The sequence below is a fragment of the Rhinolophus ferrumequinum genome, chromosome 24, assembly GCF_004115265.2.
Source record: "Rhinolophus ferrumequinum isolate MPI-CBG mRhiFer1 chromosome 24, mRhiFer1_v1.p, whole genome shotgun sequence".
Taxonomy (NCBI): Eukaryota; Metazoa; Chordata; class Mammalia; order Chiroptera; family Rhinolophidae; genus Rhinolophus; species Rhinolophus ferrumequinum.
This window is the reverse complement of record NC_046307.1, coordinates 6,799,058-6,826,954: the sequence shown is the minus strand read 5'-3', so window position 1 is coordinate 6,826,954 and position 27,897 is coordinate 6,799,058. Positions and strand designations below refer to the sequence as shown.

At 34.0% G+C, this 27,897-nt stretch overlaps 1 protein-coding gene across 1 annotated transcript in view; it reads right to left on the bottom strand.

Moving 5' to 3' along the window:
* Positions 1–27,897, bottom strand: part of ADAMTS19 (ADAM metallopeptidase with thrombospondin type 1 motif 19) — a 226,830-nt gene that overhangs the window by 79,261 nt on the left and 119,672 nt on the right. Inside the window, exons 9-11 of the mRNA XM_033096500.1 lie at positions 16,836–16,976; positions 14,903–15,053; positions 3,229–3,330 (exon numbers count right to left, since the gene is read on the bottom strand). Coding sequence (XP_032952391.1) covers positions 3,229–3,330; positions 14,903–15,053; positions 16,836–16,976 — 394 coding nt within the window. The remainder of the gene's footprint in view (positions 1–3,228; positions 3,331–14,902; positions 15,054–16,835; positions 16,977–27,897) is intronic.

Here is a 27,897-nt window from a genome sequence, read left to right as displayed (position 1 = left end):
TGTTCTTTAAATTATTATACCACATAGTCTATTAGGTTTGTATATAAAATGATCCTAATGGAGTTTTTCATAAATTTTCTAGCAGCATGTTTTGTCTCATTTGTATCTTTTAGCCTCAAAAAAGGTATTATACATGGTCCAAAAATGTAAAAATTTGTCACATTGACTAATTCTGTGTGATTTATGAAGATGCTAAGAGAGTATAAAATATAAACTATTTCTGGGACAGTACATGACCTAAAAAAATGGGTGATATTTCTATTCTGTCAAATTTCTATACAGATATGTCTAGGAAGTTCACAAAAACACCCCATTGGAGGTGTAAAAAAAAAAAAAGACGTAAAAAAAAAAATAACAAACATTGTTTTCTAACCAAATCTTCTCATACATACATTGTTGGGGGAGGGAAGAAAAGAGGAGAAAAGAAAGAAGGTAAGAAACCCTGTACATTTGCAAATGTGAGATTGCAAGGATATTACAGGCTTTATTTTTTCAATAAAGAATGATCATAGTAACTTCAAGAATCTCAATTTAGGAAAGTAAATAACTAAAGTATATTATGTAAGGTCCTTCAAAATAGTCTAAATTGCTAGTAAATTGGTATCATACTTTCCTTTCCCCTCAATTCCTAGCAAATATTATAAGTAAAAAACACATATTTCTTGGTTTTTATCAAATCATTTATCAACTCCTTCACCTCTGTTCAATATAAATGTAAACACAGATGATAATATTACAAAGAGAAAATAGGAAAGAAAACAGGATGCTCTGAATTTGGGAAAATGCTATGTATAAAGAGATTAATCCCTATCTTCCCAGGCATTTTGAATCATAAAATTCTGTAGGCACTTTCTCCGACTTAGTTGTATACTCATAGGTAAACTAGTTATACAGCTAGATTAACATCGTTAGAGTGTAACACATAACAAAATTCCCAGCTTTGTTTCTTGATTTGCAACGTATCGAGCTAGCAGTGTTTAGTGCGAGCTTGCAAGCATTCAAATATTTCAGCACTATGTGGCACTCAACTGCAGTGTTGGAAGCTATTCTCATGATGGCTTCTAAAACAGCTGGAACAGATGGATAGGTGAAGAAACCCACTGGCCTGAGGAACTGAGAAGTTCATTAGTTACTTTAACACACAAAACATTACAGAACCACTACAAGAATATCATTAGCACAATAACAGGGAAATAAAACATTTTACTTTTGATGAGTAATTACAGTTTTGATTGCTCAAAGAATAAATTTAGAGACCTCAAGAATGCAAATTATTCTCATAAATATCGATAGAAAAAAATAATAGTAGAAAACTACTTAGCAAAGTAGATTACAAAAAGAAAAAGATTTTATATTGATAAAGAAGAACTAAGTAAGGCGAATGGGTTGTGTGATGTTTGAAAAAATATGACTCAATATTTGGTTATCTTTATTAGTGCTTTTGTGTTGCTGGAATGATAAAAACTATTGCTGGTGCAGAGTTTTATGATTCAAGCAATGGATTACTCAGTGCAATACTATAAGGCTTGCTCAATATACACATGCTATTATACTTTGTGCATAATTTAAAAAATAAAACAAACCCAAATTCTGACTCTACATAAGATCATAGAAAAATATTTAGCTCAGTATGTGAACAACTGAATGATACTTCATAGAAGTTCCCTTTCATGAAACCATTTTCTTATTGATTGTATCTAATGATGAAACATTTCTAGTCTTTTCAAAAAATATTTTGGACTTAATTTGCACATTGTTTCTTTCTCTAATTAAAGAAATCATAGAAGTAATAAATGACTATGTGCTCATGTCAAACAATCCAAAAATGTCTGGAGAAAAGTTATATTCACCTTCACCTCCTGTTGCTTTACTCCCATCCATCAATTCCACTTCCCTCCCTACAAATTATAGCTTGGAGTTTATATTTTCAAACCGTTTTCTGAGTTTAAAAATATATACTATGTGTATGTATATTCACATCTGAATACAAACCTTTTCTCTTAAAACTCAAATGGTATCATAAAGTATTATTTTCCTGACATACCTATGTATTAACCACCATGTCTTGTAGATCTTTTCATTTTATATGTATATGTACATATTTTATATGTATATGTACATATTTTATATTTATATGTATATGTACATATTTATATGTATATATACAGATTTATATGTACATATATATATTATTCTTTTAACAGCTACACTCTAACCATTCCTCTCCTGATTAATATTTTTGTTGTTTCTCATTTCTCGCCATGGCAAATTGCATTTACGTAAACGTGTGTGTGTGTGTGTGTGTGTGTGTGTGTGTATCCATGCACACATACCTATTTTTGTGCACATGTGTATTTCCCTAGAACAAAATCTAGAAGTGGAATTGCTTGATTTCCATTCTGTCCATCTCTTCAAATCAATGTGTTTCTAAACTACCACTCTACATAACTCAATTTTTTCACTAAGTGTTTTCCCCAAGTATTCTTTACGTTGTTGTTTCTTTTCAAATGTAATAAAAATTTATGTTCTTCGGAAGCAAGGTTTCTGATAACTGGTCCACTTCCCCTTTGTAGAATAAGAATTAAAAATGTATGTAAACTACTGAACTGTTACCTGTTGATTAAATTAACCATAATTATAAGTTTACATGGGATCTCCCTCCTTCATGTTCTCCAAAAGAAAATTTCAACAGTAATTATTTTGATCTGGAAATATAAACTAATAAACTCTTACTGCCTTATGAAACACATTAGATTAAATAACTTAGACAGTCAAATATTCACTGATCCCCAAAATGTCAATTACAGTATTTTATTTATGATGCTTGGAGTGACAAGGAAAACTTATACTCAGTGGCTCTCCTGAGACAATATTTTATACCTGAAAGTTTTCATTATCTCTGAGAAGTTTCACTATATATGCTATTATTTTACTTATGTTTAATTTGCATAGTAAAAAAAATGAGTTCTTTTTAAGGCAATACATATATCGACTCTCAATATTCTCATAACCAACGATAAAAAATAATTGCATTGATATTAACAAAATGACAGATTGGAAAAAATATAAAAGTTAAAATTGAAAATAGATGAAATGCTTCAACTTTTCTATATACTGAAAGTATATCACTAGTGTTAACAGGGATACATGTGACTGGCAGGAGAAAACGCAAGTTTCTTAAGTTTCATGTAATATTCTAATTAACTTGAGGTAACATAAATGACTTACCTTACCAGCGTCACAATCAGTTCCATCCATTGGTGGATCAAGTTTGGTTCTGCATTCTTTCTCACCTTCTACCTTGCACCATAACCCTGTACAAATAACATGCTGAAAACAAGGGCATAATAATAAGAGGAAGGTATCACATTTTTGAGATGACATAAACAATTTTTTGAGAAAGCTACTTTGATAGAACAGAAGTTAATTCAAGAAAAATATGTTGTGATACTTTCAATACTGAATTTATGATTGAACTAGTTTATAGCTTATTTATAATGATGAGAAAATGGATGCATAAAAACAGGAAATCTGTGCAATAAATTTAAATCTCTTCAAATTTAACTAAAACACATGTGATTACATAACATTAAGTAGCTACAACAGAAAAATACAAGCTAAAAAAATCAATATTTGTACCATCATATGAACCAGGCTGGAAGAATTAAAGTGATGTGCTTGTGGTATAAATTGAATGCCTCCTTCCTGAAGACTGTCACTTACGCCACGGCTAGTGCTTCCTGATTCCAATACATAGCCTTGGCCCTTGACACAATACAGAGGCTCTCAGTGCGTATGTTTCTGGAAGTTATCAGTCATTTTACCTCAGTATGAACGAGTTCTAGATCTCCAGGACACAATGAACTTTTTCTAAGGAAACGTGGAAAGGAATAAAAACAAGCACTGGGATAAAGCAGCAAGACATAATGAAAGAAGAGTTCTGGGAAAATTCAAGAGGGAGGACCATCGGAAATCGATGCCGGAGCTACCATTGTGGTCAGCCCAGAGACAGATATAAAGGGGCACAACTGGCACGTCCCTAAGGACTTTCTATTTCTATAAGATGGTTAAGATTTGTTTGTTTTGGTTTGGTTTTTTGTTTTTTAAATTAAAGTTTATTGGGGTGACAATTGTTAGTCAAGTTACATAGATTTCAGGTGTACAATTCTGTATTACATCATCTATAAAGCCCATTGTGTGTTCACCACCCAGAGTCAGTTCTCCTTGATGGTTAAGTTTTTTAGCGACAAGCATACTATTCATAAATTGCACAGAAGTGTGAAATCCATGAGGAATATTTAAAGGCGATCAGAGCAATCTTAGTGAAGATGATTGTGTTACTAACTATCCAGGCACTTGGATAAGAGGGTGGAAGCGAACAGGTCAGTAAAGACAGAACAAGTGGAAATGTGAAAGACACGATCATGCAAGGGTGAGAAGACCAGTGTCATGGGAGAAGGAAGGGAGTAGTGAATAAGATTTTAAAGATAGAAGACCCAGATCTTGAATACCAGGAAGGACTAGGGATCCATATTTGGAGGGAATAAGAGGCCACTTAGCAGTTGACCAGAAGGTTGATAAGATAAATAAGCTATTTTAGGAATTCTACTCTGGCAATAGTGTTCAAAGCAGACTAAAAAATCACTGCAAAGTTCAAGTTAACTTATGACCCAAGTCTACTAAATACTTTGGGAAAGACATATTTAAGCTAACGTTTTAAACAGCTCTATTACAACTTGAGTACTGGATTTGTCACAACTCCCAAAATATTATTTTCCTATCCTTTCTTTATTTAAATATTTAGATTTCTGAAATGTTTGTAACCTCTTAAAAATTTAACAGTCTATGCAAGAGTGTGATATATTTTATTTGCATTATTTTATCTGCTGTGACAGATAGTTTTTCTGTCATATTTCGTACAAGTACATCTTATAATATTTAGGATATGATGTAGTTTAACTTCCATGCTTTTATTTGCACATATCATTTACTAAAAATTCACCCAGGAACTTGTTTTTAAAAATGCCTAAATCAAATTATTTCTCTACAATATTTTAGATTCTTGAAAATAAACAGAGAGGTTAATCATTTGATGTACTTTGTGGACGGGACACATTTATATTTGAATGAACGGATCTCTAACCTGAAAACTTTAGTTCCTAAAAGTTCTCCCACCCACACGCTCGCTAAGACCTTTCTGCTAAAGATGTTTTATAACTACAGGGTCAAATGCTGAATTTTCTACCAAGGAAGAATTTTGCTTTACTTATATTCAATAAAACTTAGTTGTGTGATAACACGAATTACTTTAGTCCAGTTCGTTAGTTAACCAATGTATATTGAACTAAAAAGCCAATCTTCTGGGCTGTAGTTTTAGAATAACACTTGCTTGTTGAACACTGTTGGTGGTCTGAATGCTGACCTTCCACCATTATCTGCTATTCAAAACAGCAGGTACTTTAATTGATTTCCACTTGAGGCACTGAGAGCATAAAAGCAAACTTGGCAGCTTTTCAAGATAAGCACAGTCATGTAAAATAAATCTCTCACAGAGGAGATCTCTTTACACTTTATGTTCTGCAGGTCTAGGGATCTTATGGTAAGTAAATCATAGCCTCATTCTGAAAAATAACTCAGATTCAGAATTTCAAACCAAACTGTCAAAAGGTGGAGCAAGAAAATGTTGACGACTTGGAACAGGAAGTGGAATCTCTCAGATGTGTGATACTAGAGCTATGTAATATCACACCCTCTCTTAAGATAATGAGGGGCAGAACTGGGTATTTTGTTAGAACCAAACACTTTCCATATGTTACACAGCTCAGAGTCAACTTTTTTTTTTCCAACTTAATTGCTGAAACCATTAATATATCAATTAAGAAAATAACTTTAAAACTTAAAATGCTTAGGAATCCAGGACAGAAATGTACAATTCAGCATTTCCTAGAAAACTAATAAAAATAATACAATATCCCTTTTTGATTCTTCCATACTAAGAAAAGACTATTAAAAGCATATAATTATGAATCTGGATGCTTATCTCAAGTAGGCTTTTAAAGTGTTTACATGAAAATACTATATATTTTAAATTAAACAATTTAAATGGAAGATTAATTGTCCATGTATAAACATAATAAAATTTATCTTCAAAGAAAACTTGTACCCATGTCTTTCTTTAGAGTTCACAGTTCCATTAAGATGTTCTAAAATTTGTGCTAAAATAAAAAAACTTAAGTAGATGGAAGTAACAATTAAATCTTGAACATGTAACTCTTTGTTCTTCCATATAGTATCTTCCAAAACACAATTTCAATAACTTAACATTTGACTGCAAATGTGATTCAGTATGGGATAATATTTTCAAAAGCATTTGCCATCATAGAACACCCTAGTATTATTAAGAATGGAAGAGAGGAAGAAAGAGAGGTATTAAAAAATAGGAAAAAAGACTCAAAAGAAATAATAAAAAACTGAAATCTAGTTCTTTGTAGTACAAATTGAAAATTATCAAGAAAAAACAGAAGGCAAAAATAAACACTGTTAGGAATAAAAACTGAAGGCATAACTACAGATAATGTAAAGTTTAAACAGAAATAGGAAGGCTTTATGAACTTTATGCCAATAAAGCTGATAATATAAAAAATGGAAAAAATATTTTTTTAAAACTTACTAAAATGGACACAAGAATAGAAAAGCTTAAGTATTCTGTAACCACAATTCTGTAACCACAAGATTGTAACTAACAATCTTTCAAGAAACTTAGATTCTCAATTTACACAAACTCTCTAGAGAACAGAAAAAGAGAGAACACTTTTAAACACACTTTAAGATACCCAAACCAGACAGGAATTTTAAAAGAAAGTGAAAATAGTGATCTACCTCATTTATTAACTTAGATCTAAATACGCTAAACAAATTTTAACCAGCGATTGACCAGCAATGCACAAAAAATGCAATGTAACATGACTAAGTTGGGTTTTTCCTTGGAATACAAGGTTACCGCAATATTAGAAATTTAATTAATGCAACCAAGCATGTCAATAACTTTAAAATCTCTGATTCTTACATATATGGATACAGAGCATGTGATAGAATTCAATGTCCATTCAAACATTCATTTAAAAAGAAAAATCTTAGCAAACGAGACATTGAAGGATGTGTCTTCATGACTAATGGACATCTATGAAAATCTACAGCGAACATTACAAAAAAACACTGAAATGTTGGAGGTTTTCTTTTAAGATTAGGAAAATGGCAAAAATGGTACCTTGGCACCAACTAAGGAAGTGAATACACGATATACTCAAAGTGGCAAGAGGAAAAAATGATTGTCAATCTATACTTCTAAACTCAGCTAAAATTTTACTCAAGGCTGAAAGTTAAATAAAGGAACAAGGAAACAAACATTGAGTATCTACCACCAACAGATCTGCCCAAAAGCAACACTGACATAATGCATTTCAAGAAGGAATATGATCTGATAAGAAAGGGCTGAAAAGCAATGAATGGCAAAGAAACTGATAAAAATGAGGATACATCTAAACAAACATTGACTACATACTCATCGTAAAGCAACAATAATTGGATAGTAGCCATTATTATAAACCTTTTTAGTGGGAGAAATACTAGAAATGTAGCTTATTTACATCTTAAAACTTTAACCCTTAACAGAGAAGAGTTGGCCTATAACTATTAAATAAGTTTATGTCTTCCTTTTTCCTCCCTGACTCCATGTACTTTCAGATTGCTAGTGGCAGAAATTAAGTAATAGACATGGGAAGGAAAATGTAGTCTATGCCTGGCCAACAAATGAAGTAGCAAGCTGCAATGACTCCTCAATGGAACACATCAGAAAGTGTTAAAGAAAGTCAAAGACTAATAGGAAATTTAGAGAAAGAAGAACTGTCAATATCTAGTTAATGAAGCCCCAAAGAAAAGAATGAAAAGTGGGAAGAAACTATGTGAAAGAAAAATGATCCAGAATTCCTTAGTATGAAAGCAAGATATAAGATAAACAGTTTCCCCTTCTGGAAGAGTGGGGTAAATCCCCAGAGACCTACCCTCCTGTCGATAACAACCATAAACTATGGATAGAACACACACAAAAAAACAACTTTCTGATGGCTCCAGAGAGTGAACAAAGGCAAGTAAATTTTGGGGGGAGCTGAAAGGATTGGCACAAGTTAAGTTCACTTTCTTTGCAGCTTTGACCTAATAATGGCCTGTGGTCATGGCATGACACTGTGTGGCTAAAGCAGCAGTAAAAAAACATGCCATTGTTTTAGACGCCTGAAGACAGAAACGAGGGTGGTCAGAGCTGACAAAAACTGAAGGGATAATCCCAAAAGATAAAGCGTTAGAGAAGCCTAAGTCTTCAGCAGGCACCTGACCCATACATACATAAGACACATTCAAAATCGCTGAGATAAGGGAAGAGCAAATTGATCCAAGATATGAGCTGCTGTACACTGTATGTAAGACGAAGTTTCCAGTTTGAATCTAACAAACTTAATTGCCTGTGGGTAAAACAAACAAACAAACATTCTTTGCAGGAATATAACAGAAGCCAGAGTAGCTACAACAGGTTTCAGTAAATGTTTCTGTACAGTACCAAATAGTATCTATTTTAGGCTTGTGGGCCATATGGACTCTGTTGCAAGTCTTCAACACTGTCATTGTAGCTTGAAGGCAGCCAAAGAGGACATGTGAACAAATGCGGGTGACTGTGTTCCAGTAAGACTTTATTTCCCAAAACAGTTAGCCTGTCCCTAGGTCAGAGTTTAAAAGAAATTAATCTATTAATATATAATGTGTTAATGTATTAATATTGCAGAATAAAAACATGTCTACACAAATAATCATTCACAAATGTTTAGAGTAGCCTTACTCAGAATAGCTAACATCCCAGATGTTTACTAAGAAGTGAAGTGATAAACCAAATATTTTATCTACCAGTAGACTACTATTCAGCAAGAAAAAAGAACCAATTACTGATATACTTAAAAACATAAAAAGAGTGTATGACTTTTGAATGCAGAGGAAGTTTGGCTTCTCCAATGTAAAGTAGAAAGGAGAAAAAGAGGAAACAATAGGCATAAAAATGAAACACAAACACAAAATAGGTTGACAGAATAAAGATCCTAAAAACACAAATTTAAATAAATGTAAAAATGTTAAACTAGCTGATGAAAACACATACACAAATAGATGAAAATCCATAAATGTGTATACATCTTGTAATATAACTAAACATTTTATAAGATAACAACTGACAGAATTACAGAGAGAAATAAATAAATCGATAGTTAGAGATGAGTATTTTAGCACATGTCTGTCAGTTACCGATAGATCAATCAAACCAAAGTAAAGCAAACAAATAGATATTTTGAATAATATTAATATGCTTCATCTCAGATTAGTGACAGATAATGAATTTTAAAGAACACACACATTCTTTCAAGTATACAGAGAACAATTACTAAAATTTACCATGTATTACATTAAACAGGAAACCAATAAATTGTAAAGATTTGGCATCATATAGACTACTTCATCTTATTGCAGTGCAATAAAAGTTGGCATAAACAACAAAAAGTTATCTTTTAAAAACCGCCTTCATTAATAAATTACAAAACAAATGCAAAATGTCTCTGGTGCTAAAGAAATATTTAAGCTAAAAGAAAATGAATGTACCATATAAGAATTTAATTCCAGAATAGGGAAGAATTTGTGTAAGATGGAACATAAAACAAGAGAGAACAACATGTCAATAAGAAGTCATGGAAAAAATTAGTTCTAAGAAAACAAATTAAAGAGCTAGATTAGCCAGTCAAACAAGCTGCCATCAAACTCATGTACTCATAGACTGTGTAGCATTAAGACTCAAAGAATAAGATGGAGCTTTGATTAGATGGCAAAACAGGCAGAATCAATTCCTGGTAGCCTGAACCCACCATAACTTTATAGATCTTATAGGAGGGAAGGACTTTATAAACCTACAACTTCATGAATCTCAACATTTTATTTAGCAATGATGCTGTTTTAGTTGCCCAAACAACTACTAGCCATCAAAGGCCATTTCTTGTTAAGCCTTTTAAAGCCCAAATTCCTGTTGCCTCTGGCATTACACAATCCCAACTTACAGTGACTTAGTCTTCTAGAACTTTTCGTAGGGTATCTGAATTCCATGCCAGCCTGTTCACTGGATCAAAAGAGAGGTTTGAGAAGTCTGACAGATTTTGATGCATCGAGTCGATATAAGAGAAATGTAAAATTGGAACGTTCTAGGCAACTTTTTAAAGTTACCATATGATTCAATTACACTAAAAAATTTTCTATACAATATGCTATAGATGCAATTCACACTGTGCCTAGTCCAAAACCGAAGGCAGAGCCTTAAGTTTCCTGGAGGTCGTCAATTTTTTAGCACACTTCCTTCTTACTCAAAAACATAACTCTTTTATGGCCACTTCTTCCTGATTCTAGGGAAACATCCATACCTCTGTGTCCTTAGTGAGGCTAAGTCATTTCAGGCAGCTAAATAACTTGAAGCAGTTGGAGCTGGCTCAGCCACCAGGTGCCAGAGGCCTAGAGGCACCACTTGCTAAGGACTAGGGAATCAGGACATCCAAGAAGTGAGCATGTTAGTGCAGAAGAGTGAGCTATTCTTGCTCGGAGTCAAGATGTTTCCCAAGCACCTCTAACAGCTATGCCTGGCAACATTTTGCAGATGTAGGTTGCTATCCTAAGGGTAAATTTATATCATAAGTTAGATCAACATGTAGGGTAGGTTGGAGTCTCTAGTGCTTGTGCATAACTGTTTACAAGTATGGAAGAGCAACGGCTAATGCAAATAGTAGACCGCCTGCTGTTGTCTTTAAGATTCTACCAGAAACACACATGTTGAAAAGTTGCTAGGAATCCTCACTCCATGCAGCCTGATAGTTCTTTATAATTGATTGGAAATGGATGGTGATAAGGATGCCTGATTACCTTATTATAAGTTGTGAAACAAGCTATCTGCCCTTGTAGGTTGGTTTTTATGTAGCCATAAATTACTATTTTATGAAATTAATGAATTATTGAATTTAATGCGTTAATTCAGTTGGTTAAATCAATCTTTTAGAAGGTTATCTTCATGTTATCTTGATATGTTATATACAGGCATACCTTGAAGATATTGTGGGTTCAGTTCCAGACCACTGCAAAAAAGCAAATATTGCAATTTTTTGTGGTTTCCCAGTATATGTAAAACTTGTGTTTGTACTATGTTGTTGTCTAATACGCATGTAATAGCATTGTGCCTAAAAACCAATGTACATACACCTTAATTAAAAAGTGCTTTAGGACTGAAAAATGCTAAGCGTCATCTGAGCCTATTGGTGAAATGGCGCTGGTAGGCTTGCCTGATGCAGGATTACCACAAACCTCCCGTTTGTAAAAAAAAAAACCACAATATTCGCAAAGCTCAATAACATGAACTGCAATAAAATGAGTATGCGTGTTTCTATCTAAGAATCAACTATTTATATGAGTGAAATTTTAGAATCACTATTCCATCATTCAATGGATTCACTTATTCAATTTAACAAATATTTATGGAGCACTCTTTCAGGTGCTAGAGGTACAGTGATTAAAAGGACTGACAACTCTTTTGAGGCTACGGAGCTTGCTGTCTAAGAGATTTGTTTTGTGTAGTCTAGATGTCAGATTGGTAGATGTGGTGATTCCACGTGTATCCACTTGATGGTGTATGTGTGTGACTTAAGTAGAACCCTTCAATCTTCTACACTTGTAACTATTTCCCCTTATATTTTTAAGTTATCTTCCTGATACTATCAATCCTGGACCTACTTACATCTCTATTTGGATGGCTAATGGACATTTTAAACTTAAAATATAACCAAAACTCCATTTGCAGGGCATTTGGTTTTTCTATTTCCTCTTGTTATCTTCCTTCCAAGATAAATGCATGTTTTGGTATCACACTTCCTTCAGATCTCTAAACAAATACCAACTTCTACAGGAAGCCTCCCCAGATCACCCCATATAAAATAGCACCATTCCCACTCTCCCATTACTGGTTGTATTCCCTAACCGTCTTATCTGAGTTTATGCTTCTCCAAAACACTTAACGACCAACAGATATATTATGTATGTATTTGCTTATTGTCTGTTTCCACAAACTAAAATGTATGCTCCATGAAGGTGGGATCTTTTTTCTGCTCTATTGTCGTGCATATGGCAGTGCCTGGAAAGTAGTTGGAACTCAATAAACATTTGCCAAATCAGAGATTGAATTTGTAAATAATCTCTTCAATGGCTCTATCTATCTATCGATCGATCGATCGATCAGTCTATCTAGTTCCCACACTGCACGCTGCACCAATTTGGGATGGAAATGATGATTTTTAAGGGCAGTATCAAAATAATATTTTGGAATCGCAGAAGTCCAGGCCCTAAGAGCCTCTGTAGGATAATGTAGTCCCACTTCTCATTCTACAGACTGTGGCGTAGAAAGAAAAAGAGCTTTGAGGTTAACACCTAATAAGAGGCACAACCACAGATAGAACCCAGGCTTCCTGCCTCTCCAGCCAGAGATCTCCAACCAAACCCAGACTCAGAGGCACTGTTATTCCTTGGCTGCCCACAACAACTCAATCTTTCTGGTATTATTTTTTAAATTGTCCTTGATAAAGATACTGACAGATACAACTAGAGAAAAACTAATTCTATAAATAAAAATGTCACATACATATAATTTGAGGGGGAACAAAGGAGAACATTTCTGATAACTAAAACCTAAAGCCTAATTTTATTTGCGAGGATATTGAGAAACCTAGATCCCTTAAAACCATTTATACTTTCAGAGATGAAAAAAAAAAAATCCATGCCAGTAAGTCAGCAAGAAATAATCAAATAAATAGAGCAAAATGCCTAGAAAAATATATCGATTAAGATATTTTCTAATCCTGATGGTGTAGATGCTTATAGCAGATAAAATTGTCGAATTGTAAAATAGAATTGAATACTAACTCCAGCATATAATTGTTATAAGAATCAAAATGGATCATAAACATAATTGATTTACACACTGTGGCATATATTTTCGAGTCAAAATATTGTAGAATGGTACTAGCAAAGTTTAACTAACTGCACTATATCATTAAAAAAGCTTTTAAAAATAACATTTATGTAAAATAATCTAAAATTTACCAATATCATGTTTGTAGTTGAATATTTGCTGAGTTTTCCTAACACTTGGGTGACTTGATAAAACATGAACATTTTCCATTCATCAGCTCTATCAATTCTCTACGCTGCATAAATTGAAACGATCTCCTGCACAACACTACAATAGTAACCATGCATGGCCTACTCTGTTTTCCAGAACAATGATAATCTCAGCGTGTAGGAGTGTCTACCCACAAAACCAACCCTATGTATCTCAAAACATTTATTTTACCTTGAAAATTTAAGAAAGACGATTGTGACCCAATTTTTGATTATCTAAAGGTCTGGAGGTGACAGTAGAATGGACAAGAAGACTAGTAGATGAGAACAGAGAGCTGTCAGGAACAGATCGCAGAACCAGCCTGGCTGCTGCTGTCATCATCACAGCATGATGATGTCACGTTCCATGCATCCATGATCCTGCCACATGCACACCCTTGGGTATCAGGTCACAACCATTCACCTGTACCAGTTCCTTTCGAGCTCCACTATTGCCAGATGAGTATTACAGTCTACACATCCTTTCACACATCATATTTAATGCAGTTCTAATTCCTTTATACATTCACTCATTTTAATCGTAAGTCAAATATTCACCGAGTGCCTACCATGTGCCAGCCACTGGACTAGATGCTAAAGAAACTTCCTCTGGGAGCTTACACACTAGTGTGGGGAATTAAGAAGAGAAAAATAATAAACAAACTAGTAAACAACTCCTTTGATAAGAACTACACAGCAGAGAGAGCATAAAATATGTCACAATGCTCTTTTTTTTTTATAATGGATTTATACTCTTTTCCTTATAATGGATTTTAATTACGTTGCCCCTAATCCAAAACAGTATTATCTCCAACAAAAGCAAATTCCTTTGACCTCATCATAGAAACTTAGGAAGAGTGAAATACAGCTACCAATTCACTCTAAATATGGCTATCAGTTTATTCCTGAAATACAAAGTGTGTGTGTGTGTATTGGGAAGAGGTGGGCAGCTAGGGGATGGGCAGTAGGAAGAGAGAAAGAAAGAAGGAAGAAAGGGTAAATAAAGTTAAAATTCTTACATCAATTAAGAAGGTCGTTTTGCTCACTCCTTCAGACCTCAGATTTCTAGACTGGTACAACTGGCCTGAGTAATTAATGAGCAAATACTCACATACAGACACTGCTTAGTCTGCCATTATACATTCACTCTTTTCCTCTAGTTGAACTATTTAAAAATGTACCCTCTAATTTTTGTTCCTATAGCACATATTGTTAACATGTTATTTTCAGGGTTAAAATATGTAACTCTTCGTCCACAATTACATATTCATATAACACTTTTATTACATTTTCACCCAGTTTCCTACCATGTAAGAAAGCAAAAGATTCAAAATAGGACCACTGAAATGGCATAATGCAAGTACTTCCCTGTCTTCAGTGCTATTTCAAAGTAGAAATTCTTGGGTCATTCCTCATTAATTAAAGAACCACACCTTATTTCTATCACTGCCTAAGTGCCAGGGAAAAAAAATGCAGAAACGTTTTCTTAGAAAATTCCCTCGTTCCAAGATTGAGGTGATTTTGAGCCACAAACTCTAAAACAAAGTCATCCTCCTCTCCTCTAGACAATACTTGCAAACAGTGAATGTGAACATACACTTTGAAAACCCCACCTGGACACAGCCCTTACCTGCATCTCTTGACAAAAGGAAGCCAGCGGCCCAAAGAGAATCTGACATTGCTCATCAGCAGTGTATGTCATCCCTGGCAGCTTGGATGGAACCATCACGGAATTGACACTCTGGGGATTTGTCTGTAGCAAGCAGTTACTGGCCTTTGACCTGGCAATATGCAGATAGGTGTAAAATTTTGAATTTAAGGATGTCAAAAGTTGTTATCATTAGCATGTTACAGGAAACACTGCATAATATTAAAAATATTTTCTTACTTTTATTGATAAGCTCTTCTATTTCATGCGTATAGAAATTATTTCAAATATGAGAATCATTTATTTACAATTATTTAAGATAATCCTAAGAATAATACTGTTCAAGGTACCAGAATTTTTTTGGTTTATAAAAGGTCTTTCATATGGATTAAGTCAGCTAATCTCCATAATACTGGGAGGGGCTTACTGTTTTACACATTTATAAGTTCAAAAAGCTCAGACTCAGAAATTAACTTGCCCAAAAGTCATGTGTGAAGGTAAGAAATCAACTGCATTCAGGGACTGAAAGACTACAGAAAGCATTCTCTAGGGAGTATTCATAGTACGAATATGTTTGTACTTGACATTGTAACACAAGTTCCATTTATGAGGTGACATTTAATTTTATCATAGTTCTGATTCACGTGAAGGCAGCCAAAGGAACTCATTAGCACCCACTGAAGGGTCACTGTTCTAGTGAGGTGGTGTGTTCAAACTATTCCATGTTCTGAGCGCCGTCGTCTATACTGTCATGACAAAGAGCATGTATAGATTATGTTGCATATATTTCAGAGCAGAGTTATGATAATATATTATATTTTAGTATATTAATAGTATATTACTATAGTATAGTATATTAATATTTAGTGTATTTAGTCATTTAGCAGAAAAAATAGTCTTGCCAACTTAAATAGTATGGAAAAAATGAATGAAATTGATCTGTGCAATGAAATTAGCTAGCTAGGTATTCCTCTATTTCTGACTTAGACTTTTGGATACTTTAAGCAACTCTCACCACTCACTCACTACTGTGCATATCACCTACTGTTTCAGCTGCTCCTTCTATTACCAAAGGAATAAGTAAAGAACAAGGGCTTTAAAATGAAAATTAGATCTTCCATCACCATATACATATTACATATAGAATGGTAAGACAAAGATTGGGATTCAATATAATTTCTCCCCATAATATTCAACTGTCATTAAAAAACGGCATTCGAAGAACTCATCAGATTTTTAAAGTATTTTTTAAAGTATAGTTTATTATATTATATTAAAGTATAGTTTATTATATTATAGTTTAGTATATTATAAAACCTGTGTAGTTTAGCAACAAAAATTAAATGTGATTTCATATGGCCTCTCAAACAAAGAAAATAAAAATTAGAACAATAGCAACATTTTTCATTTCTTTTTCCAACCAGGCAGAAGCTAAGTGTTATTGCTCTTCATGATGGATGAGAATCGAAGACTATTTATAATGGTGAAAATTATGTAGTAATGAAAAAAAAGTCAGAGTTGAGAAGTATCACAATGAAAAGGTGGAGCTTTTGTGAAAGAGGTTCTTTGTGTTAACAACAGATGTGCCGAATGATAAGCAATGAGAATGTTTCCACTGGGAAATTGTGAAAAGGCAATTAAATACAGTGACAGAGTTTATCATTATAATAATTTTTCAACCTTACAAATCATGTTGCCCATCCTTGTATTTGAAAATGTGGAAATTAAGAAGCAGATGCGTTAAATAATATGTCCCAATTCACACTATGAGTCAATGGAAGAGCCAGAAGTGGAACCAAGTACCTTGATTCCTAACCTAGTGTCCTTTCTGCTCTGCCACACCACCTTCCCTGGTGGAGAGGAAGCAGGCACACGCAAACATTCATGATACAACAACAGTAAGTGACCTCAGTACCTTAGAAATCTTTCCAAATCTTCCTTGCTACATCGGGACCATGAAACATCACCAAGATTTTGTCCTTTAATCCATTCACCAGACATGATATGAAGACCATCAGCACATGATGGGTGGTCATTGTCATGATGAATGCCCATGCTGATTTGGAATATAATTAAAATTTTAAAAATGACGTTAGATATTTTTTTAGCTTTTTATAAGTGCAAATAACAGCTACATACTTAAAATAATGGGAGAAAAGTTAGTTTTAAAGGTTAAAATAATAGATTTCTGATTGATTTATTTTTACAATTTGCTCTCTAGATTAAAAGTAAATATTTTTATTTCGTAAAAGACATTTTCCCAGTCAACCTGGTAAATGACCTATAGATGTAGGTTTCACATAGTAGTATGTACGAAACACATAGAAATAGTAAGTTTCTATTCAACCACATTCTTGTTCTTTCCTGGAGATCCTTTATTCATACCTTTTATCAAATCTGAAACCACATTAAACTATTATTTTCCCCATCTGCTTCATTGGACCATCTTCTTCCACTCATCACATAATAAACTGTCTCTGGGAAACCTTCATATTCATGGTCATCTTTATCTTTTCTATTGAATCCTGAATCTGTTCTCTTAAGGTGGAATTCAATTCTAAAATTCTGACTTAGCATGTGCTAAAAGAATGTTAAATTCAATATGTCTAAAACTGCCCTCATTATTTTCTCTTTCTAACCTCTGTTTGCTCCTGTATTCTCTTCTTCTCTTGCTATTTTGTGTGCCTTTGCTAGCCACCCACTCTCCCAAAGCAAGAGTCTTTAGATCCTAATTTATTCCTTCCTCTCCCAAATTATCACCCAGGCTATGTTACTTACTAAATGTAAGGAGCAAGCCCTGCCAATTCTACCGTATAAATATTTCTCTCAACTGTCATCTCCTTTCAATTCCTTTTGTTACTATTAAAGAGGATTATAAAATAATTTAGGTTGGGCAATTACTATGGCATTCTAACTGGGTTCTGTGCATCTAATCTTTACCAACATTCTCCCTTTTACTCTTCCTACTCTGCCTTAGTGATGTCTATTTAAAATGCAATTGGATGGCCATTCCTCTGCTTTCCGATGACCTATATGTAATTTCCAGTTGTTTAACACTGTACATAGCCTCTTCACCTTCTTCCAAGCCACTTTTTACATTTTCTTTTCAGTAATATCCAATTATTTCTAGTTTCTCAAACATTATGTTATTTCTTAGTCTCTTGTAGTTAATAGTTCTTCAGCATTTTTCTATGCATCAGACACTATTCAAAAGGATTTATAAGACTGAGTTAATTCTAGGATGTAGGAACTATGATAACACCCACTTTGCTGATGAGAAGTAACTTTCCTAAGAGTATTCGGTGAAAAAGTGGAAAGTGGTGATGTTTGAACTGAGGTGGCTGGCTCTAGAATCATGTGACTAACCATTGCACATTTACCGTCTATGAATTCCGTTCCCTCCCCTGTCCTGTCCCACGTGCCTTTCCTTCAATGTCTTCACCTGGATAAATTCTACTTAATTTTCGAGATTCATGTAGATTACCTTCAGCAGGTTTTCTTTTATTAATTCCCACCTCATGTATGTGTACGATCTGTTTTTCCCACCATAGGGTCCATGTAAACAGCACTGTTACAGCGTTTCCTACAGTGCATTATACAGTTTTGTTTTTCACTGAGATTTCTTGAGGATAGGGACTTACTCATCTCTCTGAGATCCTGGCATATTGGAATCAGACTCTATAAACCATGCCTCACTGCTGAACCAAGTGAGCATTCAGAATCACTTCTATTTCAGTAAAAATTTCACACAGCCTCCTATAAATTCTCATAATGAGGCCATTAAAATAATTGGTTGTGAGTGAGGGTTAATAATGAAGAAGCAGAAAAAGGAAAGTTTGGTTTTGAACATCCTACTTTGAGATGATAGCCAGAGAAGGTCAAACGTTTCCTTTTCTCACTGTGCAATGATCTACGTAATAGTCTTTCATAATGAAAAATTCTGAATAACCAAAATATCTCTATTATACTTTAAAACACTAATAAAAGAATTATTATAGAACTTGCCAAGGAAAACCACAACTAAATTTTCTCAAAGAAAAATAAAAATTCTCAAGACTATCGAACTACATTTTCACCAAAATAAATTAAAAAGTGAAGACAAATAGTTATATTTAATATATTTAAAAGAAGGAATTATATACATGGAATAAATTAATTAATTTATGAATAAAAGTAATGAAGTAAAAGCTCACTATGTTTCCTAACTTTCAAGACTGTGAAAATTATGGTTTAAATAAAATGAAAATCACATTATTGAATACTATTTTTCGTTTTTGGTGTTAGAAAAACTCAGCTATATGACGAATCATATTTTTCTTTTCTAGTCTAATTGATGTCTTTAAATAGGGTCTGTATCAACACACATTAATAGAATGACTGACAGAGAGAATAGAAAGATATGTGTTTTTCATACTTTGAAGATGATGAGAAAAAATAAGAGATGCTAGAGGTATAGGCCAGTTCGGTTACTGGGGGGTGGAGTGAAAAATGTTGGCGTCAGAAAGAGATTTGAATCCTATATCTCCTTATTTATGTGAACAGATGCAAGTTAAATAATAATAATTAAAAAATGTGTCTCAGTTTTCTCACTTGTTTAAAATACCATGTTCCCCCGAAAACAAGACCGGGTCTTATATTAAGTTTTGCTCCAAAAGACTCATTAGGGTTTATGTTCAGGCGATGTCATCTTGAAAACTCATGCTAGGGCTTATTTTCCAGTTAGGTCTTATTTTCGGGGAAACACGGTACTTGCCTGACTGTGAATATTACACGAGGGTGATGTAAAAGGTTGCACAATGCTGGACTACAATAGGAATGAATAACTGTTCTTTTTATTGGGGCAGTAAATCAGAGAAATTTTACCTTATCATTCTTATTTGTCAAAACACACACACACACACACACACACACACACACACACACACACACAAAGAGGTAAACATCATTAAAGGTAATTTGCTGTATTTACTGACTTTGATGAAAGTCATGGACTTAAGGAAAACCAAGTACATGATAATGGCAAGAATTCACTTTGTTCGGATGTTAAATTAAAATAAGAAATTGTAAATATGGCACAATCCCATGGAGGGATAAAGGTGCCTAATGCATTTCTAACTGCACGGTTCTGATGCAGCCCTGCCAGCATCACTGTCTCACCTCTACCAGAGATTCTGGCTGCGGCACAGTCGCTGGGTGACCCTGTGACAGCAGCCACTTGCCATGTGGAACACGCTCAACTCTTCCATCTGTGGTATGCAGTCTTTCAAACCATACACAAATGCTATTATGTTTGAAAGGCAACTGGTCATTTTCAGAAATAATAAAAACTTCTTAAATAATGTGTCCGTTTGAGAGAAGAAGAGGGACTACTTCCAAGATTTAGCAATTTGGACATTTCCCCAAAAGTAGTGTAATGTGATTTTCCAAATTGGGAAGATTACAACTTCTCATCCAGATGATCATTTTCCTTTTGGGATCCTGATTCTCATGTAAGAAATTAGCTACAGCCACGGAGAGATCTGGTGATTCAAGCATTGTTTACCATTAGTTAAATTTTCCTAAAGCTATTTAACTTGAAACAGAAAAGGTTATCGTTACATGGGGACAGAGATTTTTTTTTCTTTTTTTTTTTTTTAACCACACATCTGGAACTATCATCAGGAGACATTGCTTAGTCCTGATTCCACAGATTTGAAATAAAACAATTAATCGTGAATCTGTTCCAGTCACTATATTAATCATGTACAATGATGATATCATTTACTCCTCACAATATCCTCATCGCGTTTCTATTATCATGACTTCCATTGCACAGCTGAGGAAGGTGCTGAGTCCATGGTGGAGCCGGGGACTCGGAACCAACCCACCCGAGGGTCAAGCAGAGACCTCGAAACCTCCAAACTACAGTGCTTCTCTTTCTGGATCGGAACTCTCCATTTAGGCAAATGGTTTACTGTATTCTGAATAATTTTAAATGTGTCCTCGCAGTCAGCAGAAATGCACCTTTAATATGTCGTCCCATCCCCAAGTCGCATGCATTGTATGGAAAACTTCTCGAAGTAAGACCTTAGCAACACCTCACTCAGACTGTGCAACTGAGCTCCATTTTAATAATCTCAGTTTAAATTCATTTTGACAAAGAGCCTTGGGCAAATAAACTCTCCACTAACATTGTACATGGTTGTCAAGTCAACTGAAAAAATATTTTTATCTTATAAAACTTCTCAACTTGTTTAAAAGTCCCTGCCAGGAAGTTTTGTGATATCCTGCGGAAAGCTGGAGAAGCATTTGGAGTTTGAAGATGGTCCCTTTTGATGTTTAAAGAGTTAGAGAACATTTATGAATTCACTCACATTTTTTGGATAATTTGGCAAAGATCAGATTTGTTAACAGTGATACTTTAAAAGAGTAAGTATTTTTGTGCTGAACATATTAAACACTTTATCAGGATATAGTTCCCACTAAAAGCCATGTATTATGAAGAAAAATCAATTTAAACAAGAAAAAATCAATATAGCTTTCACCTTACCTTCTCCCTAGTGACATGTATATTTGAAAATAATGTGTATTTTGGAAGTGGATGATATCTAACTGGAAGTGGATGATATTTCCACAAAATGACAATTTCATATAATTCAGTGGCTGTATCTGCTTTGATGTGGCTCCACTGCTGTGTCCTCATGGGACAAAGCCCGACATTAATACAAGATATTTTCATTACATTTTATATTTTCAATAATTTAAATCATTTCAACTTGCACAAAATAATCAAATATGTATTTCTATTGGCAAGTCAAAAGGCAACGTAAAGCACTTCAACTAGGTAAAAAAATCACAGGTTAAAAAAGGTTGAGGTGCAAAAAATTCTTTTTGACTTTGCTGTGTATGATATAATGGGTTGATCTAGCAATTTGAAAAACTCTTGTAAAAATGAATTAAGATCCAGTTCCAACCCTCAAGAAGTTGACTATCTACTGGGGTTGGCACACGCTATCCCCTGCCCTCATGGAGACCCTGTTTAGTTCTATATTCCTTAAAACTCTCTACCCATCGTCTCTCCCTCCCGACTACAACTGCTGCCAAGCAAAATGAGTACTGATTCTCTTCTCTTCTGGATGCTGTAATGTCTGTCCAGCTGACTTCCTGCCCCTTAACTCTTTGTCTTACTGTACAATACTTTAATTGCCCTAGTTTCTTATGGATACATTAATATTTTTTTTTTAAAAAAAACTCGTGTACTAGGCAAAGTCAGTTCATTTTTCTTGGAAAGCACTAATACTGAAAACGTGACCCAGGGGCATCAGAATCGGAGGGCATGACGACGGGAGGTTAGTAAAAATGCAGATTCCTTGGCTCAACCTAAACCAATTAAAGAAAATATTTAGAGATAAGACCTAAGAAACTACATTTTAACACATTTTCTAGGTAATTCTTACTCAAAATTCTGAGAACCGATGATCTTCAGGATCAAATCCAAACTTTTAATCTTGGTTTTCAAATGTTCTGCAAACTGACTTCAATGAAATAAATTTTCACTAGAACATTCATTCCAGCCTACCTTTTCGTATACTCCTGTCCTACCAGAATCCTTTCCCCAGCTCATCTGCATTTACAAATACAACTCAAATTGTAAAGCCTTCTTCCTGTATAAAGGATTCTTCAGTAAATTCTAGCATATATTTCTCATGATCCTTAACTTCTGTGCTGGATATATGGCATGTAAAACATATCAGGACTACCTTTTGTTTCTGGTGAAGTTTTAGTAATATATATAAACTATTATCACCTAGAATTTAAGTGTCCAGAGAACAAAAGTTGTCACATTTTTCTTTTTAATTCCTTCAACTATTTAGTTCAATACCATATTAAATACATGTCAACAGGTTTATCAACTGATATAGAACCATAGAAGCAATTAAAATATTCTCTGTAAATCTGAGGGAACGTTGAAACTCATGTGGACTCTTACTGACTTAGAGAAACTGTAGCCTGAAAAGTCTGTAGGTACTCTGCTCAAGTAAGTTTGCTTGCCTTACTCTAGAACATACGTATGCCAAGATATGTTAGAGAAATGCAAAGAGAAGGCTAGTTCTTGTAAGGCCACTCATTAGCTGAGTGGTTTTATGCCCCTCTTCTACCTACTGACTATGACATCCAAACCTGCATTTGGCTAGAATCTGGTGTGGGAATGCTGCCACATCTACACTGGCTGAAGTCCACTATCGTTATTAACTTGGACAAACTCCTTATTACCCTAACTGGTATCATCTAAATAAAGTATCAAATACAAAAGCTCTGTTAGTGGTCTGCAAGACTCTCCATAATAAGCACACTTCCTGCCAATCCAATAAGAATTCGGAAGGATGTGAAATCACTCCTTGAATGAATTGAGAGATATATGCCCATCGGGGGCTGAAAATTTCCTGTATAAATCAAAGTATTCATAAACATTATAATATGCATTATTAGTATTAATAATTCACTCTGTATTATGTGTCAACCATTGTGTCATGCAATTAGGGCAACACCAATCTAATAAGGAACTATAAAAGGAAAAGCTATCCAAATTTTAGAGATAAAGAAAATCAGTTCAGTTTGACTTGCCTAAATGTCAGTCAGTGAGTGGCTGGCAGGACAAAAACTCAGGTCCAAGTCTGCGTTTCTCTCATGTGCTTTTTCTCTCCTCTGCCCACTCTGTAGTTTCCAACCTTAACCAAGGGGTGTGTGTTAGAGGAAGACACTTGTGACTTTTACTACAGGGAATTCTAAAAAGTACAATGTGGGGCCAGAAAATCTACAGGCAGCTATTACCAATTTAAGTGGGCCAAGGAGGATTAATAACAGAATAGTTAATTTTGAACATTTTAAGGAACAGTGGATTTCTAGAGGTAAGAGTATCCTTATTTTTTGTCTATTAATTGCAATCTGTTATCAGCTCATATATTTCCCATCCTAAATAAAAGTACTAGCTGATGATGTATTGCCTTTATTTTCATTTATTTACTTCTTACTGTGTGTCTACTCTCCCCTTAGAATATATCTTCTCTTGTAGTCGATATACTTTGCACATTAATGCAGAATTAAAGGCAAAAACTTTATTCCCGTCTAAAAAGGACTCTTCCGGCAAGATGAGAGCTACTAGCCAAATCTATGTTTGACAGGGTGCCTCCTGGGGTATATGCTAGCTTCTCATTGAATTAGCAGAATTTTAGATTAAATAGTTCAATTGCTGAAACTGCTGGATTTGGCTCTTCCAAGTCCATGACTTCAGGACTTGCATGAAATAATTGGATAGGCCTGGAACCAGACTTCAAGGTAGACTCATCATAACTGATACATAATTTACCTACTGTGTTTCCACATAGTTTATTTTACATAGGAATTCAAAATATCATGTATCAAAACAGGAATATATTTTGCCATATTTATATTCGTATAGTCATAAAACAGTATTTCCTTTTACTCAGTGAAGACAATTGCATTCTTTAACCTAAAAGAATTCCTCTTCTCTACTTGTGAAACTCAATTACCTTCTACTCCGGATCTCAAGAGATGAGTATTTGTACAACAAATGCTTATTCATTCATAAGACCAATGTTTAAATGCCTATAATGTACAATGTACTCAATATCGGGAGAAAAAATGTATTAGAAGGTAATCCTATTTTCATAGAGATTGTTGTCCATTAGAGTGTGTGTGTAAGTAAATATCAGTATAAATCAGTACATATTAGAAATTAAGTGACAGGTAATATTTACAATGAACAGTGCAAGGGAGTTATAAAAGGAAATACATTTCTAGCCAAATTTCAGGTCTAATTTCCCCAGTGACAGCATTTGTCTTGGTCATTAATGGATAAGTAAAAGTGGAAAAGGTATAGCTGGGAGTTGGGATAAGAAAAAAGCATTAATAAAGACATGAAGTTTGAAAAGTATGGCCTGTTTGCATTCATGAAATAGAGACATGGATTATAAAGTTAGAAAGGTAGATTGGGACCACTCGATAAAACTCACGAATCTAAGGCTGAGGAATTTGGAATTCATTAGGTGGTGAAGGGCAATAAAAATTCCTAAACTGAAGATCAGGACCGTGATTCAGGAAGTTGAATCTAACGTGTGAGATAGATTAGAAAGACAACACGCTAAGGCAAGAAGACCGCTCAGGTAGATACTGCAGTAGTCCAAGCCAGAAGGAGTAGCAACAGAGAACGGACAGATGAGATAGCTATTTCAGATGAAGAATGAGTAGAATTTGTGGAGAACTAAGGGGAGAAAGAGATAAAGACATTTCCAATGGCTCCGCTAAAGAACTGATAACAATATTGATGGCAATAACAGAAATGCAAATGTCCCAAGAAGAGGGTTTCTAACCTGGCCCTACCCTTGGTTCTGTCCAGATACGATTTCCAGCAGAATTATGTAAGCAAATGTCATGGACTTCAAAGGCTCACTAGTCACAGGCAGGCATCTGTATTCTTGGTACTCTGGCAATACTTAAAACTTTAACAGGTGTCCCAAATCTGTATTGCCTTCAAGGAGCTAACTTTGTATATTTATTTATTGCCTCATTAGCCTCTCTGTTCTGAAGAAACTTCTGAATTGCCAACTTAGTGGAAACACCATGTCTCCATGCCCAAGTTTAGTGATATATATTAGTCTTTCCCCCCGATTCAAAAGGCAAAACAAAAGCCAAAAACACATAAGCATTTGCTATAATTGAAAAACAGTTTTAATTAAAAAAAATAAAGGTTCTCTCACTTCAATGTGTGCAGGAACCACACGGAGGGGCATCTTAAAAAACAGATTCTCAGAGATTCTGATGTTGTAGACAAATTGTATAAATTTACAATGAAATTAATTACATCTAAAAAGGTAAAAAAAGTTCTGTTTTTATAATGATATGATTTATAACTAAGTTTCCCTAACTTACATAATTATATCCACTCCACATCTTTATGAAGTAAGCAATCTAATTACCATATGAGATTCTGAATCAGTGAATACGTTGCATATGTTTAATGCAGTTTGTTTTAACTTGTAAAAATATAGAACTCTGGTAGAGCTTTTTCATTTTCTTGACACTATTAAAAGTATGAATTCTCATAAATGTGCTAACGTCCAATTACATATACTGATTTCATATACTGATATCAAGACAAACAATTTTGTGCACAATTTTATGTCCGTAGAATTATTTCAAGAATATAACATATCTTAAAGGGGCACTTCTTATAATTAGAAAAGGGCAGTGCTAAACCATCAGGTACTAAATGGTCAAAAAATAAGTACTATCTTATTAATGTAAAACAGTGACCATTTTTAAGTCCTTATGATTATTTTTATTGGCTACATATTTTTATGTAATGGAGCTAAATATAGGAAGCCAGAAAAAGGTGAGATGTTCAACCATTTTAGTAAACAAAGAAACATAAATACAAATTAAATTATAATTTAAAATGTTCTCTACTCAAGCTGGCAAAATGAGCTGAAACTGTATTCACAAGCAATCCTCTATTTAAATTTAGATAAATAGTGCCATATGGTCTCCAAAAATAGTGCACCACTTTATACTCCACTCAAAAATATATTAAGAATATGTTTTTCCACACATTCCAACACTTTTCATTTACTTCACACTGTTATCAAAACATCATTTAACAGCTATTTACTGAGCACGTACGAAAGGTGTTAGAGATACACTGTCAAACAATAACACACACACAAACACACACACAAACAACACACAGTACTCAGGAAGCACAATCGAATTAAGCACCAAATAATCATACAAATAACGTAAACCAGCAACTGTGAAAAACATTAGAAGTGAAAACTACATAGACTCTATAAGAGCATATATTAAGGGATTTAACCTACTTGTGGACTACTTCACTGAAGAAATGATCTAAAGAAGAGAAAGAGAAAATGAAGGAAGAGAGCAGAAGTTTTCTTGCCAAGGGAAACAAATGGACCTTATAGGGAGAGTAAACACAGATTCATCTGTATAGATTTATGTCATCTGATGGGTAAAAGTAGAATTGCTTTATGGTCTGAATACGCATTCTATGAATGATGCTGAAATTATTTTCTATAAGCCATGAATATATCTCTATGAGCTGTGTGGTTACATCCTTTGCCATTTTTCAAGTGGGGCTTTGTTCATTTTGTGTATTGATTTGTAAGAGCTCTTTTTATATTAAGGAAAATATTACTTTGCCATATATGTTGCAAATACTTTCACTGATTGTGGTACATCTGATAGTTGTATGTTTTTCTTTGAGTTGGTATTTAATTTCAAGTAGTTACTTTTATGTGAATTCTCCCTAAATATTTGTAGAATTGCATATGTAGAATCATTGACATCCCCTATTAAAAGACGAAAAAAGCCAACAAAACAAAACGAAATATCTCAAAGTACAGAATCATTTTGGTGTGTTCTGATGTAATGTCTAAGGTACAGAATCCGGTTCTGACTACTTTCATTACTGAATGATTCATTTTCTCCCACTGATTATAGTGCAGCTTTTAGTAGTGTATGCTACGTTTCCATATCACTTCCTGCTTATAATGGAATTCTTTTTATTCTCTCTTCCACTGACTTGTCTGCCTAGTCAAGCCCCAACACAAACTGCTTTATCTACTATGAAATGTATTAATATCTGATAGCATTCACTCTCTTCTCTCCACCACTTTTTTAACAAGAAATTTCTTATGTTGATTTTTCCATATGGACTATATAATCAGTATGTCCAATAAAAAAAAGAAATGAAAAAAAAATTATATTGGTATTTTTGGGCAGATCGCATTACATTTATATATAGATAATTGTCATTTTATAATATCGTCTGTTCCTATTCCAAACCAGGAAATGTCTTTCCATTTATTTAAACCACTTTTATGACTCTCTGTGTGGTTATAAATTTTTCCTTTTATAAATCTTATACATTCCTTTGTAAGTATATTCCTAGGTACTTTATC